This window comes from Phocoena sinus, chromosome 16, assembly GCF_008692025.1.
Source record: "Phocoena sinus isolate mPhoSin1 chromosome 16, mPhoSin1.pri, whole genome shotgun sequence".
NCBI lineage: Eukaryota > Metazoa > Chordata > Mammalia > Artiodactyla > Phocoenidae > Phocoena > Phocoena sinus.
This window is the reverse complement of record NC_045778.1, coordinates 60123042-60139010: the sequence shown is the minus strand read 5'-3', so window position 1 is coordinate 60139010 and position 15969 is coordinate 60123042. Positions and strand designations below refer to the sequence as shown.

Below are 15969 nucleotides of genomic sequence, written 5' to 3'. Positions count from 1 at the left end.
AACAAAGTAACCCTAATGTTTAGGGTTCACAGAATATGTATGGATAAAAAGATAACTTTATTAGTCATAACTACCACTCTAGAATAATATGCTAACCTACGAAGCCTTTTAAGATGTGCCATTATCTTATGCTCCACTAAGGAAGAAAAACTGCCAGGCACTTTATTATTTAGAATTTTCACATTATTCCTTTTTAAGAGCTCTTCTGGATAAATATAGACAAAAATTGTTAGCGTATATTACCCTTGTGCATACATGAAAAATTAAACACTTCTTCACATTTAACTCCTGAGTCACTTTTTCACTCAGAATTATCTAATGTCTGTGTTTTTCCACACAATATCATTCTCTAGCCATGAAAAGCTTTGGTGATGCAGCATTTCTTTAAAAAGTGCCCCTCTACTGTCTCCAAAATTTTCTTTGAAGCCACTGTCTCCCATTTTGCAATTATAATGCTGATACTTTCTTGATCTTACCACAGGTGCTAAATGAAGTTTTCAGATGACAACCAGGACTCACATTCTTTCTTCAAAACGTTCTTAAATGGTTTATTGATTGAAACATCAAGGGGTTGCAACTGTATGACACCAGAGATACAACTACGTTCACAAAGCATAGGCAATGACAGATACATCACAACTGCCATCTGGCGAACAATACTAGGGCGTCAATCAATAAATTGGGACATATCCCAATTTGAGAGATGTTTAAAAGTTAAAAGTCTGGGCTTCCCTGGTGGCGCAGTGGTTGAGGGTCCGCCTGCCGATGCAGGGGACACGGGTTCATGCCCCAGTCCGGGAAGATCCCACATGCCGTGGAGCGGCTGGGCCCGTGAGCCATGACCGCTGAGCCTGCGCGTCCGGAGCCTGTGCTCCGCGACGGGAGAGGCCACAACAGTGAGAGGCCTGTGTACCGCAAAAAAAAAAAAGTCTATCATAACTGGTAAAATATGACATTACGTTTATCTCCCTAAGAAAGATACTACAGCTGAAAAAATAATAAATAGAACTCGCCCTCCCCCAAGTCAGGAAATAAGCCAGTGAGAAATAAGCCCTTCTGTCACCATTTTAACTTAACACTTTGGGAAGAAAGAGTACAGAGGAACTGTTCTTAAAGAGGAACACTATAAAATACAAGCCCTGGCAAGAGACCAAGGATATTGTGAGTAAAGTTAAAAGTCATCCTGCTTCTGCATGCCTCTACCAATGTCCTGGAAGATTTTAAAGATGTGTATTTTACTTGCGAATAGAATGGCATGAAAGGGGAAAAATAATTAATACTAGATAATCTCTGAAGTTCTCTGTAGTAACAAATTTCATTATTCCATTGCCCTGGGTATACTAATTAAACCAACAATAATACCATTTGGTTTAATATAAATAATAAATAAAATTTACATTAGAAAATATAGTGCTTCTTACATTATTGTTTGAAAATAACTTGATTACTCATCAGGATCTGATTCCAGAGAACTCTAAAAATCAAAACTGAAATAAACGTTGTTAAGTGTGTAAAACTATCAACAAACATAATGCAAATAAAGTGTTAAAAAGAAACAGTCTTGGGACTTCCCTGGTGGCTCAGTGGTTAAGAATCCGCCTTCCAGTGCAGGGGACATGGGTTCGAGCCCTGGTCCAGGAAGATCCCATATGCCACAGAGCAACTAAGCCCGTGCGCCACAACTACTGAGCCCGCGCTCTAGAGCCCACGAGGCACAACTACTGAGCCCACGAGCCACAACTACTGAAGCCTGGCGCCTAGAGCCCGTGCTCTCCAACGAGAGAAGCCACAGCAATGAGAAGCCCGCACACTTCAACGAAGAGTAGCCCCCGCTCGCCGCAACTAGAGAAAGCCCGTGCACAGCAACGAAGACCCAATGCAGCCAAAAATGAATAAATAAATAAATTTATTTTTTTAAAAAAAAGTCTCATCTACCACCTAAAGCATGAAAATTCTTCACATAAAGATGTAATTATAACTAAACAAATGTTAATAAAAACAAGAATGAAATAAATACTCAGATATTAATTTAAAGGAGACATAACTTCAATACATAAACAGTTTTCAGAGATCAGTCGTGATCACTTAAAAATCACTATGTTTTTATCTTCACGAATCACAGGAGCCAAGGAAAGAGACTGGAATAACTAAAACTCAGAAACCTGGAGGAAAGATTCTGCAGAGCTGAAACTGAGCTCCCTGAGGAGAGAGTGCTGCTCTGCTCAGCTGTTGCTGGCGGCTCTGAACTTGGAAGAGGATCTTGTGGGGCTAGGGTACCTTTTGAAGAAGAGGGGACTAGCCAACTGGAGCTGGTGTTAGTAAGGGCTGTGATGAGGCTGGCTCTGTGAGTGTTGGAAAAACTACAAACTGAATTCAGGACTACTGTTGCTGGAGTGAAGAATTTCCACTAGGATGATGGTCATAGTAACAGGAAAGCAGACAAGGGAGCCCACAGGAAACAAAGAGAAAGGTGTAGGTTCTTTCTTCCTCCTCCTCCTTGCAGCCTCCCTCTAGTGCTCCATACATCTGAAACCTAAAAGTGAGCAGCTGGCAAGTCAGAAATGTGATTGGCAAAATCTTAGAAGAGCATCACAAAGTAGAGCTATAGAAGGGGGTGTCTGGAGCTGAAAGACACGAATTTAATAAGTGGCATAATCCTTCTAAAACAGATGAGGATTACAGATGGGAGAACTAAGACACATAGTATTAAATATTTGGTTATGCAGAATCTAAAAAGAAATGATACAAATGAACTTATTTACAAAACAGAAACAAACTCATACTGGGAAGGATGGGGGGAAGGGATAGTCACGGAGTTTGGGATCAACATGTACACGCATGTACCAGGCCCCAGGTTCATTCCCCGGCACCTCCAGCTGTTAGTTGGCTTTCAACAAGCCCCTTAAAGGCAGACTGAGCTATTCTTGGGGCTTCCCTGGTGGCGCAGTGGTTAAGAATCCGCCTGCCAATGCAGGGGACATGGGTTCGAGCCCTGGTCCGGGAAGATCCCACATGCCACAGAGCAACTAAGCCCGTGCGCTACAACTACTGAGCCTGCGCTCCAGAGCCCATGCTCAGCAACGAGAGAAGCCGCTGCAATGCGAAGCCTGCGCACCGCAACAGAGAGTAGCCCCCGCTCTCTGCGACTAGAGAAAAGCCTGTGCACAGCAACAAAGACCCAACACAGACAAAAATAAAATAAATAAAACTTTTAAAAAGATCTATGCATTTAAAAATAAAGAAATAAAATAGATAACCAACAAGGACCTACTGTATAGCACAGAGAACTCTGCTCAATGTTATGTGGCAGCCTGGATGGGAGGGGAGTCTGGGGGAGAAGAGATGCACGTATATGTATAGCTGAGTCCCTTTGCTGTGCACCTGAAACTATCACAACATTGTTAATCAGCTATACTCCAACATAAAATAAAAAGTTAAAAAAATTAAAAATAACTATTGGTTAATAAACATTCAAAGTTCCAAAGAGCAGTTAAGTGAGGGGAAAAAAAAAAGAATAGCACTAGAGAAAGCAGATAGTTTTAGATTGTTTAGCTATTGTTGCTACCTGTTTTACATTATATGCTAATTCTGGTGATCTTCTCAGAGCCCTGATAAGATTTTGCTAGGAATGAGTATGAATATCAAATGAGAATAAAACTACTCAACATCACTTGGCAAAGATATACAGTTGCTTTCCATTATTTGTGCTAGTTATGTTCTATATAGGTCACTACAAATCCTGAATTAGTGAATACTGAACCACTGCTCCTAAAAGAAATACACACACACACTCCTCCTCATATAGATTATAATCTTCAATCTCAAAAACAACTCATCCTGGTAGATTCTATTTTCTTTGTTTTACAAAAGAGAAAATGAGGTTCAGAAATGTTAGGTGGCTGCCCCAATTAACAGGTGCCAGAGCTGGGATTCAAACCCCATCCAACTCGTCCCAAAGCAGGAGCTTCTTGCACTTCACTACATTGCTCTCTACTGTCTCCATCCTTTGGAAATCTCTGTATGAGAGCTGAGACAAGAAGACGTAGCATCACCTAGTTCAATCTCAGCATGTAATGTGTGGGTCTAGGGACTCACATTTTACATAGCTTTGCACACGTACACAAATGACTGTGAAAGTAATGCATGTATAGACTTGGGGACTACAAACAGATTTTAGCAAGTAGACAAATTCACAAATACAGAATCCGCAAATAATGAGGATCAACTATACTCTTCCCATCTGGAAAATATTACAGAAATCCTTTTTTAAAAAAGCATTTTTCGGGGAATTTCCTGGCAGTCCAGTGGTTAGGGCTCTGTGCTTCCACTGCAGGGACCATGAGTTCATCCCTGGCTGGGGAACTAAGATCCCACATGCCTCTTGGCATCGCCAAATAAATAAATAAATAAAAATTTTTTAAAAAGAATTTTCATGTCATTTCCTGAATTCTGCAAAAGAGAAAGGAATATACTCTATAGTCTATATTCCCAAACACTATTTTATTTATATTGTTCTGGTTATTTATTGAAAACTGAGTTACTGCCGGTCAAGATACCAACAGCAAAATGTCAGTAATAAGTTAATGTTGGCTAAATCTGCAGTTTCCAAAATGTTTTACCAATTCTCAGATCACACAGTTTTCCCACTTATTTCAAGGACTTGCTTACTCGGAGCAGCCTGAATAAACTGAAACATTATTGACAATTGTGTGAAAGATAAGCTGTGGAAATTTGCATAGGCTGCGTAGTTGAAAAGATGAAAAAGTGAGAACACGAAAAGACAATTTCAAAAAAATATTTAAAAATATGACAAAGATGTACTACTTCTGGACATTAATTCAAGAAGAATAAAGGCTTTTAAATGGTAAGGAAGGTCACTGCCACACAACTATTCTCAACGTTAAATTATAAAAGGGCCAGAACATGCTGCTCTCAAGGCAAGTTATTCCACACAAATACTAAGATCTTTACAAAGAAGGACAAAAGAAGAGCCAGCACGTTAAAGCTATTTTTGCAATCCAAAGTTTCAGTTACCTCTTTTAAAACATAAATGTATACATGCTAGGAATTTGGACTTCATGTGGTATTGAGTACAAAACATAATGTGGTATTTAATAAACACTATAACTTTAGTAATAGTACAGAAGTAGTTGCGTACTCTGAAAGGAGACTTTCTTTCTCCTTTCATAGAAAAAGAGAAAGAGAAAAATGATGACTATATAGAGGGAGGGAAAAAATGTGAAAAGGAGAACTGTTAAGTGAAATAAAGCAATGTGTAGAAGAGTATTTTAAAATACGACCCCTTACTTTTTTATTTTGAAAAAGTCAAACCTACAGAGAAGTTGCGTGAACAGTGAACACCCATACACCCCTCACCCAGAGTCACCAATTGACATTTTGTTATATTTGCTTTTCTCACTCTCACATACACACACACAAGATCCACACACATATCTTTTACATATCTATGTAAAAGATATGTGTGTATGTGCATAAATATGTATATACTAACACACACATACATGCATTTCTTTTTTACTATGCCACTTGCAAAGTAAGCTGCACTTCACACATAACCACAATATAATTAACATACCCAAAGAATTTAACTTTGATACAATATCTAATATATACTCCATATTCAAATTTCTCAAATAGCTAAAAAACTCCTTTATTGCTTACATTTTTAAAAGTTCAAACCATGGATTTGTCTGATTGTTTCCTCATTAACAGATTCAGGTTAAATATCTTTAACAAAAATACTACATTAGGTGATTATACAGTTCCCACTGAATTATATCAGAAAATACAGTTCCTCCTGTTACTGTTGATTAACGTCAGGTTTGATCACTTGATTAAGATGGTATCCATCAGCTCTCTCTACCAAAAAGGTACATTTACTGGGTGATACTTACTTATGATACTTACGGGGTGAAACCATGTTCCTCCACAGCCTTCCACACAATGATTTTTTTAGCATCCATCAATAATTTTTGCCTGAATTATTATACTGTGGTTGCAAAATAGTGGTTTTTCTAATTTTATCAATCTTTACATATTAACTAACTAGCATTCCTCTATTAGGCTACTATTTTGTTGATATTTTTGTTGCTCAAAACTAACCGGTATTCTTTGGGCATGTCCCCATTAATTTTTGAGCATATCTTTGCTTTCTGGTCCAAGATATCCAGGCTCCTTTGGTAAAAAACGAGTAGTGGGGAGGCTTTTACTTTTCAATTTTTATCACTTTTGTACTTCTCTAGCCCAGACCTGGATCAGACTTTTCAACGAGCCCTGGTTCCTTTTAGTGGGAAATGGTATTTAGAAACCAAGAGCTAGGAGTACTAGTTATCATTACTTCTAGGCCTTTTCAGTGGAAAACAGGAATATGTATAATATGTATTGTGTGTGTGTGTGTGTGTGTGTGTGTTGGGGGGCATGAGTGCATGTGTTATCACGAGTTCCAACTAAAACCTCCAGTTCAAAAATCAACGTCATAGGGTTCTTCCTTACATTTCAAGCTTATAACCCCTTTCTCTGAGTTACAACCCTAGTTTCTAAAACAGCACTATATTAATTAATTTGCTCTATCCTATAGTACATATAAAGTATTTTCAGAATTATAAGATTAGTTATCACTACTAGTAACAAACCTATTTAATAAAGTTCAAGCATTCTTTGCTGTTCTTTTTATCCTTTAAATATATCCCACGAGTCAGAGCACTCTATTCAAAAATCATTTGGGACTTCCCTGGTGGCGCAGTGGTTAATAATCCGCCTGCCGATGCAGGGGACACGGGTTCGAGCCCTCGTCCGGGGAAATCCCACATGCCACAGAGCAACTAAGCCCAGGTACCACAACTACTGAGCCTGCACTCTAGAGCCCATGAGCCACAACTATTGAGCCTGCGTGCCACAACTACCGAAGCCCACGCACCTAGAGCCCGTGCTCCACAACAAGATAAGCCACCATAATGAGAAGCCCACGTACTGCAACGAAGACCCAATGCAGCCAAAAATAAATTAATTAATTTAAAACATCATTTGAAGCACTTTTCCAGTATGATTATGCTATCAATTTGATAGGCAGTTAAGTTCACCGGTATATACTAACGTGCATGTGTCGATATATTTTCAGTTTTACAAACAAGCATTTGTATATATGCTCATACAGGCATAAAATTTTACCTGAAAAGATACACAGATACTATTATAGTGGTTAAACTCAGGAAGAAAGACTGGCGGGGATGGCTTTCATTTTTCAATTTTATCATTTTTTGTACTGTTCAAGTTTCTAACCACATGAGTATACCCTTGAGTTCTTTTAAATTAACAGGTTATCTAAAAGGTAGAATTATTTTTATATATTCTTCTTTATACTTTGCTATATTTTCAAAATAATAGTATTTACATTTCTAGAAATAGAGAAAATATATATATTTTTTTTAGGATAGAATAGAGTGTCATGTCAATTAAAATTAAAATTTTAATTGTCAATTAAAATTAAAATTCTTCATAACTGAACTATTAAGAAGTTTAGAAGAAAATATAGATAAATATTTATCTAATTTCTGGGTAGGGAAGGCTTTTCTAAGCATGAAAGTGAAGGAAAAAAAAGCAAAGTAACACACAGACAGATTTTGTAGAATGAAGAACATTATATGTCTTTATATCAAAAAAGCAGCATAAACTAAAGTAACTAAAATAACTGCATCATTATTATAAAGTGCTCATTTTCATAGTACATAAAAAGTACTTTCAAATCAACAAGAAAACAACTCTATTAGAATATGAATAATTCAATTAATTTTTAAATGGCAATCTCTTTAAAAATGAGAGAAATGGAAAATGAAATAAACAGATACTCTTTTTGTCTACTGAAAAAGTAAATAAAAGTAAAACTTTTTTAAAAGGATAAAAACTAACATTGAAAAAGATCAAGGAACAAAGGCACAGAAATAGACCATTGTTGGGTTGTTTAAATAGGTATAACCCATGTATATATACGTAAGTACACAGAAAAATATCTAGAAACATATACATGAAACTGATGATGGGGAGTTCCCTGGTGGTCCAGAGGACAGGATGCAGCGTTTTCACTGCTGTGGCCTGGGTTCAATTCCTGATCAGAGAACTGACATCCCGCAAGCCAAGCAGCACGGCCAAAAAAAACCCCCAAAAACAAAACAAACAGAAAAAGAAACCGATGATAATAGTTACATTTATGGAGAGAAGAGCAGGAACAATAATTAGAGTAACGGTCAAAGAAACTAACATTAATCTCTAATAAGTTAATTTTCCCAATAAATAGAACTTCTTTAATTATTTGTATTGGATTGGCCAAAAAGTTCATTCAGGTTTTCCCATAACATCTTACAATATAATTAAAAATTAATTTAAAAATAAATTTATAAACCTTTCTAGAGTAATTTCACAGTAAACATTAATAAATGATCATGTATTTTGCCCTAACAATTCTATTTCTAGGAATTTATCCTAAAGAAATAGGAAATTCATAGAAATATACCATGTGTATATGGACATTTGACATATGATGGAGGCATTGCAAAGCAATACGGAAAGGGTGGTCTTTTCGGTCAATTGTGTTGAGACAACTGGGTATCTACATAGAAAAAATGAAACTGGACCCCTACTTCACACTATAGACAAAAACCAACATCAGTTTAATTACAGACCTAATGTATAGGAAGAAGGCAACACCATAAAACTTTAAGAACATAACACAGGAGGACATCTTCATCACCCTGGGTAAGGAAATTTTTTTTTTTTTTTTTTTTTTTTTTTTTAGTACGCGGGCCTCTCACTGTTGTGGCCTCTCCCGTTGCGGAGCACAGGCTCCGGACGCGCAGGCTCAGCGGCCATGGCTCACAGGCCCAGCCGCTCCGCGGCATGTGGGATCTTCCCGGACCGGGGCACGAACCCGTGTCCCCTGCATCGGCAGGCGGACTCTCAACCACTGCGCCACCAGGGAAGCCCCTGGGTAAGGAAATTTTAAGACAAAAAGTTAATAAATTGAACTACATTAAAATCTGAAATGTCTATACAAAAGAAGGATATCATAAAGAGAAAGAAAAGACAAACCACAAAGCAAGAGAAAATAATGTGCATCATATATAACTTGAGAGGGTTAGTTTCCAGAATATACAGACTCCCATAAATCAATGAGAAAAAGAAAAAGAACTCAAAAGACTTTAACAAGCACTTCAGAGAAGAAGAAATCAAAATGGCCAATAAGTATATAAAAAGGAACTCAACCTCATTAGTAATCAGACAAAGAAAACCCCTGCAGGAACAGGAATTGACTGTAAATGGGCACAAGGGAACTTCAAGTGGCCAAAAGAGGATTCTAAAGCCAGATTGTAGTGATGGTTGCACAACTGTGCAAAGTTATTAAAACTCATCAAGTTATAAACATAAAATAGGTGAATTCTGAGTTATATAAATTATATCTCAATACAGCTATGTTTTTAAATGGGCAAACAAACAGGAAATTTCACAGAAAAGAAAATACCCAAATATTCGATAGGCACATGACTCAATTTTTTTAGTCATAAGGAAAATGTAAATAAAACCACTTCACACTCACCAGAATGGCTAACATAAAATATTAATAACAGTATTAATAACAATAGCAAGTGTTGGTGAGAACAAAGAGCAACTGAGAAAATCCCCATCCCTTACTTATGGGGGTATAAATTCATACAATCACTTTGGAAGACTGGCCATAAGTAAGGGATGGGGATTTTCTCAATTGCTCTTTGTCCTCACCAACGCTAGTTCAAAAATGTATTTTTGACCTAGAATTCTACGACCAAACTATACATCAAGTATGACATTATAATACAGACATATTCAGACAGGCCTGGTCTTAAAAACCGAACCTTCCATTCATCCTTTCTCAGAAGACTACTGAAGGCTGTACATAACCAAAACAAGGAAGAAATTCCAATAGGAAAAACAAAGCATTTAAGACACTCTTGAAGTAGTTTGAGCTCCTAAGACTTCTGGGGAGGAAAATTATAAGCCATTATTGAGAGATATTAAAAAAAAGACCTAGAGATAAAACATATGCATAGGTAGGAAGACTCAGTATCAGGGAGACGTTAATTTTTCCAAAGTTGATCTAAATATAAATTCAATTAAACCCCTTCAAAAAGGCACAACAGGTTTTTTTGTGGAACTCAATTAAGCTAATTCTAAAATGTACATGAAAGCACTGAAGGCCAAGAATATACTAGACACTGCTGAATAAGAACAAGGGGAAGTCTTTCTCTAGCTGAGATTTGTTTCAATGCTTCCCTAATTAAGACAGCAGGATACTGACAAAGGAATAGACTCATAGATCAATGAAGAGACTAGAAACAGACACATGTTGCAGACAGCACTGCAGAGCAGTGGAAGAATAGTTTCCCCCAGTGATGAGTCTTGGGACAATTGTGTATCCATGGGATAAAAAAATGAAATTGGACCCCTATATCATACCATTTGCAAAAATCTATTCTAACATTTAGGGTTGTAGACCTAAATGTTAAAGGCAAAATCATAAAGCTCTTAGAAGATAAAATAGAGGATTATCTCCATGATCTCAGGTTAGGAAAGCCTTTCTTTTCTTTTCTTTTCCAAAGATCTAATTAGCTTTATTAGGTGATTTATCAATCGGGCAGCATCCCATCCAACAACTGGAAGGACGCTCCAGGAAAGAATTTCTCAAATACAATAGAGAAAGCATTAACTGAAACAGAAAAAACAAAGTTGGAGTATATTAAAGTCAAGAACTTCCTGTTCATAAAAAGACACCATAAAGAAAATGAAAAGACAGGCACAGAATGAAAATGTATTTGCAATAACCATAACCAGCAAATGGTTAAAATCCAGAATACACTACAAATAAACAAGAAAAAGACATCCAAGAGGAACATGAACAAGAAACTTGAACACAAAAAGAAGAAATTCAAATTACTAATAAACCTATGGAAAGAATCACTTATTAGCAGTCAGAGAAAGATGTATTAAAAGCACAAGGAAAACTATAACATCAGATTGTCAAAACTTAAAAATTCTTACAATATCAAATGTTGGAGAGAATGCAGAGCAAGGAAATTACCATACGCTGCTGGTGGGAGTGTAAACTGGTATAGTATGGCATCATCTAGTAAAATTAAAGATACACTACCCTATAACCCAGCAATTCTACTCCTGAGTCTTAGTGAAACTCATACATATATGCACCAGTACTGTGTATAAAAGCCAAACACTGGAAACAACTGATATATCCATTAACAGTACAATGGTAAATAATTGGTGATGTAACCATATATTGGAATTCTATGCAACAGTTAACTACATACCGCTTTAGCGATAACAAAGACAAACCTCACAAACATAATGCTGATTTCAAGAGGCAAGACATAAAATACACTCAATACATACAAAACTAAAGTTATCATGTTTAGTTATACACTCCTAGATAGTAAATTATGAAGAAAGGAAAGAAATGAAAAACTTACAGATAGGATAGCGGTTTCCTTTAGGGGGAGAGAGGAAGTAATTCAGAAAGGAGGTGGGAAGGATTCTGGGGTACTGGCAGAATTCCTTTACTCTGATGGTTGTTAATATGAGTTCACTTTACTATTGTTTGCTAAACGTACATATATGTTTTGTACTTTTCAATACAAAGATTATATATTTCACTACTTTTTTTTAAAAAGGTGCATGCCCATCAGGGACATAAAAAGAATCACTTTCATCCAACACACAGTCAATAGTTCAGCTTCAATTCAACAGATCATTTCATGTCATTCCTTCTTTTTTTTTTTCTGTTAAAAGCAACAGAAATCCAAACATAAAAAATTGTGAGGGATACTACATATCTTCATTTATGTGTCAAATAATACTATTAAAAAGAGAAAATAAATTTAAAATCGGGAAGATCTTTCAGGCAAGAAAGTAACTGTTAGAGTTGTATATAGTGCAGGACTGAGTGGAGAGCATACAACAATACGACGGAAAAATGATTGTCTATTTAGAAATTTAACCTTTGTAACAGCTACTAATTTCCATAAGCAAATGACAGTTGGAATCAACTTTAGAAATAGTTTTCTATTACATACTAATACATACAATTGTAAAAAAAGCTATCAAAGTTTTTTCTCTTACACAGAAGTTTATAAATTTAAAATTTCTAGAGAATCTTGTACAGTAAAAAAGGTTACACAAAAGGCAGAACAGGTAAGATAAGTTTAAATTTAAAATTCTCTTTTTAAAAAAATCTCAGAGCTTACTCCTTGAAAGCATAAAAAAATGAAAGATGAAAAGAAAAAGATGCAAAGAACTCACACTCTTCAAGTATCACACTAAAATAGATATCAAGCCCACAAAAATTATCCTTGACACAATCTTATAGTGTTCAACTACATAGAGTAAGTCTCTTGTTTTTCAAAAATTTTTCAATTGGTGTCCCACTATAGGAAGATACATTCACTCTGCAGAGTCATTAAAGAATTAAATCACATAGCATTAGCATGTCCACACAATCTGCTTGTGCCAGAAAATGGTTTACTATCTTCGTAGGTCCCTTTTCCTGTCCCATCCCATATTTTGTTTCCAAGCTGTAAATGTAACAACAGTAATTTTCTGCCATTTTCTGAGCCCTTTTTTGTGTCTTACATTTTTTATCTCCTTTAATTCTCACACACTAAGGAGTAGGTCTTACTGATGAGAAAAATGAGACATGGAACGATTAAGTAACTTGTCCAAGGTCACAGGCTGCTATTGAGGGAGCCAAGATATAGTCCAACTCTGGAGCCAGTGTCTTAATATTACACTGTTTCTGTTCAATAAAACATTTATACCATGAAAACTGCCCATAATCACCTACTGCCTTCTAACTACCAGATCCCAGATGCCTTGAGGATTTATTTTTGCCTTTCCTAGATAACTGCATACTCACAGAACATTAATGGGTAAAAGAATCTAAACATTTAGGGAAATCTATGATTTCCCACCTCAGAAAAAAGAGGTCCAAAGACATTAAATTTCTCGAAGATCTCGAAGCTGGTTTGTGACAACCAGCAATAAAACACAATTCTTCACTCCCAGGAGTGATCTTCCCACTGCACTAAAAGCCCTGTCTACCATACATTCTGTACTGTAAGCTCTTGTTGAAATCCATAGTCTACCCTCCACATTAGGCACTGAAGTTTACTTTGTCAACTTTCACAGCACATAGTAGCTTCAATAGCGCTCACAAGCAGGTAACACACATTCCTTCATTTCCACAAATATAAAGAGAAATGCACTATGTGCTAAGGCAATAGAATTAACCCAAATGTATATAATTTTGGCCCCTAGTCTTATCATAAAAACATAAATACATTAACATGTGACAAGTGCCATAGTAAGCAAGGTGAACAATGTGTTTTGAAAGCACACAGAAAAGAGTAGATATTTCAGACTAAGAATGAGGGGCTTTGAGATGCATCAGAGGCAGGGCAAAGGCAGACAGTGTGATGATGCTTAGAAAGAAGGGAAAATGCTATCACTTCTACCAATAGACATTAAAGTAAAAAAAAAAAATAACAGTAAATATGGGGTCAGAAGACTTGAGATCAAATCTAGGCTGTGACTGGTGTGAATGTGAACAATTTGAGCCTCAGTGTCCTCATCTATGAAATGTAGACACTACCGACCTGCAGATCTCGCAGAACTCTCATGGGGGCCAAATTATGGGAAAGTACTTTAAAAACTGCGGAGTCCTGTATAAACTTAAGTTACTTATATTTTCACTTCTAGGCGACCCTGTGGGTCCTTCCCCTTAAACTGTCTCATAAAATCCTCACCCTTCAGGATTAAAATATTCCGATGACATCATTCATATACTCCTTACAAGACAGTAAACAGTTAACCCATGCCTTCCTATTGAAACGGCAAACCTCTTTCTACTGAAATGAATATCTGTATGTAAAAATATGTGTATATATGTAGGTGCATGTTTTTTTTTTAATTTCTTAAGCCCTGAAATTGACTTCTAGTCAATGCTTATTATAATTATATTTAGAAACTAATACCAGATGCAGGTTTTCTTCCAAAAATTTTCTATCAGAAATTCCACTCCATTTTACAGTATGCTGTCAAGCCACCAAGTCAAGAATAGTCTGCAAGTAGCAATCACTTTGCTCTCATCCCCAAGAGACTGGTTATGTATGAGCAATAGATACAACCAAATATATACTCTGGACCCCAAAAGGGAACTGCTTTAGTGTAAGTATATATACGAAAGCAAACAGCTAGTACACAAATAGAAATCCACTGAAAAGTATAATGAGTTTCTGATTTGAAAATGCTTGAGGGCCACAACCAGACCCCTCCTTTAAATTAAAGAACACTCTCATTTCCTTTAACGTTTAACAGAGCAGACGGTAAACCTTGCCTCCGTTTGGCAACCACTCTTTAAACTACATCCAGGCCCCATTTTGTTCAACCTTAAACCCTACCTCTTAGCTACTGCTTGGATGATAACCTAAATAAAGTTCCAACGTACGTTTACGAAATCAGAAGAAGGTCCAAGAGACAGGAACAGGACGCGGGAGCGAGAAATCCTCGTGCCACTCCGGGCCAAGGGCTGTTTGATCTCACAAGTGCAACTTCCCGTTTCTCCCTCTTACCTTGTACACTTTCCCAAAGGCTCCGTCGCCCAATTCTCCTATAATTTCCCAAAACTCCTCGGGGTTTAGGTCCCTCTTCACATGTTCGTACTGCTTCTTCTTCTTCTCGCTCCCCAACTTGAAGATCTTACGGAAATTGAAGAAGGACATTCTTCCTTCCAACAGAGTTCCTTACACTTAAGAAGTAAAAACAACAATAAGAGGCAAAGTTTCTCCTCCCCGCTCTCCCGCGCAAGCCCGGCGGGCGACGGCGGGCGCTGGCTGTCCGGGCTCCCGCCGCTCCGGCCCGGCAGTCTCCGGAGAAGGCGGGGCGCGACTCCCGCTCCGGCCCGCGGGGTGGGGACGCTGCGCGGGCGGCCCCTCTGCCAAGCCCGGGCCGCGCGGCTAAGCGCCTGGCCCCCGGCCGGCCCTCGGGGGGCGGCACCTGCCCGGACGCTCGTCCCTCTACCGGCCCGGCCCGACGGGCCCGAGTGGTCCGGACGCCCGCGGCCACCGCGGTTAGGCCCGTGTCACGGCGAGTCTCCAGGGGCGTCGGCCACTCCGGGATAGGGACGCGGCCGGCGGCCTCTGAGGCGGGCAGTCGTCTGGCCGAGCTCTCCCGCCCCGGGCCGGGAGCCCGGGGTCTCCTCCGCAGCCGTCTGCACCCGCAGTGCGAGGTCCGCGCGTCCCCCTGGGCTCTGGGGCGCAGCCGCCGCCGCTGCCGCAGCCGCTGCCGCCGCCGACGCCGCCGCCTAGCTCCCTCCCGAGCCCACGCAGCCTCGGCCTAAAGCGCGCGCCAACGCCGACTCCGCAGCGCGCCCGCGCGCTCCCCCGGCCGCGCGCCAGGCTCTCCGCGCACTCGCGCGGGGGTGGCCCCTCTGGCCCCGCGCACGCGCGTTGAGACCCGCAAGCTGGCGGCCCTAGGAGGCTTGCTTGCCCCCGGCGCGGGGTGCGCTGTTGGTGCTTGAGCTGGTAGCTGGTTGACGGTTGCTCCGGGTTTGTCCTCCAAGCCCCAAATTCTTGTCAGCCAACGGCTTTGATGGAGTTGCCCCTTTGCGCACGACCCTGTTGGTTGTGCTAGCGGATGTTTCCTCCATTCTGGATCTGGGAAAATACGTAGCGAGCGAAAGCTGAGCTGTCCCGATCTGGACCTTTTCGTTCTCAAACGGGCCCCAGAGTGAGTGGGAAGTATCTGTGGTGGCTGTTTGCTTTGGATCCAGAGCTTATGAGCTCTGTGACCTTGGGCGCCTAACCTCTCCGAGCCTCAGTTTCTTCATTGTGAAATGAAGGTCCTTAAAGTCCCGAC

General features: G+C 39.1%; 1 protein-coding gene across 2 annotated transcripts in view; it reads right to left on the bottom strand.

The window, feature by feature from the left end:
* SLK (STE20 like kinase) overlaps positions 1-15448 on the bottom strand; it is a 56856-nt gene extending 41408 nt beyond the window's left edge. For both annotated transcript variants that reach the window (XM_032607797.1, XM_032607798.1), the window contains exon 1: positions 14685-15448. In XM_032607797.1, coding sequence (XP_032463688.1) covers positions 14685-14834 — 150 coding nt within the window. In that variant the 5' untranslated portion in view covers positions 14835-15448. The remainder of the gene's footprint in view (positions 1-14684) is intronic.
* Between the last annotated feature and the right edge of the window lie 521 nt (positions 15449-15969).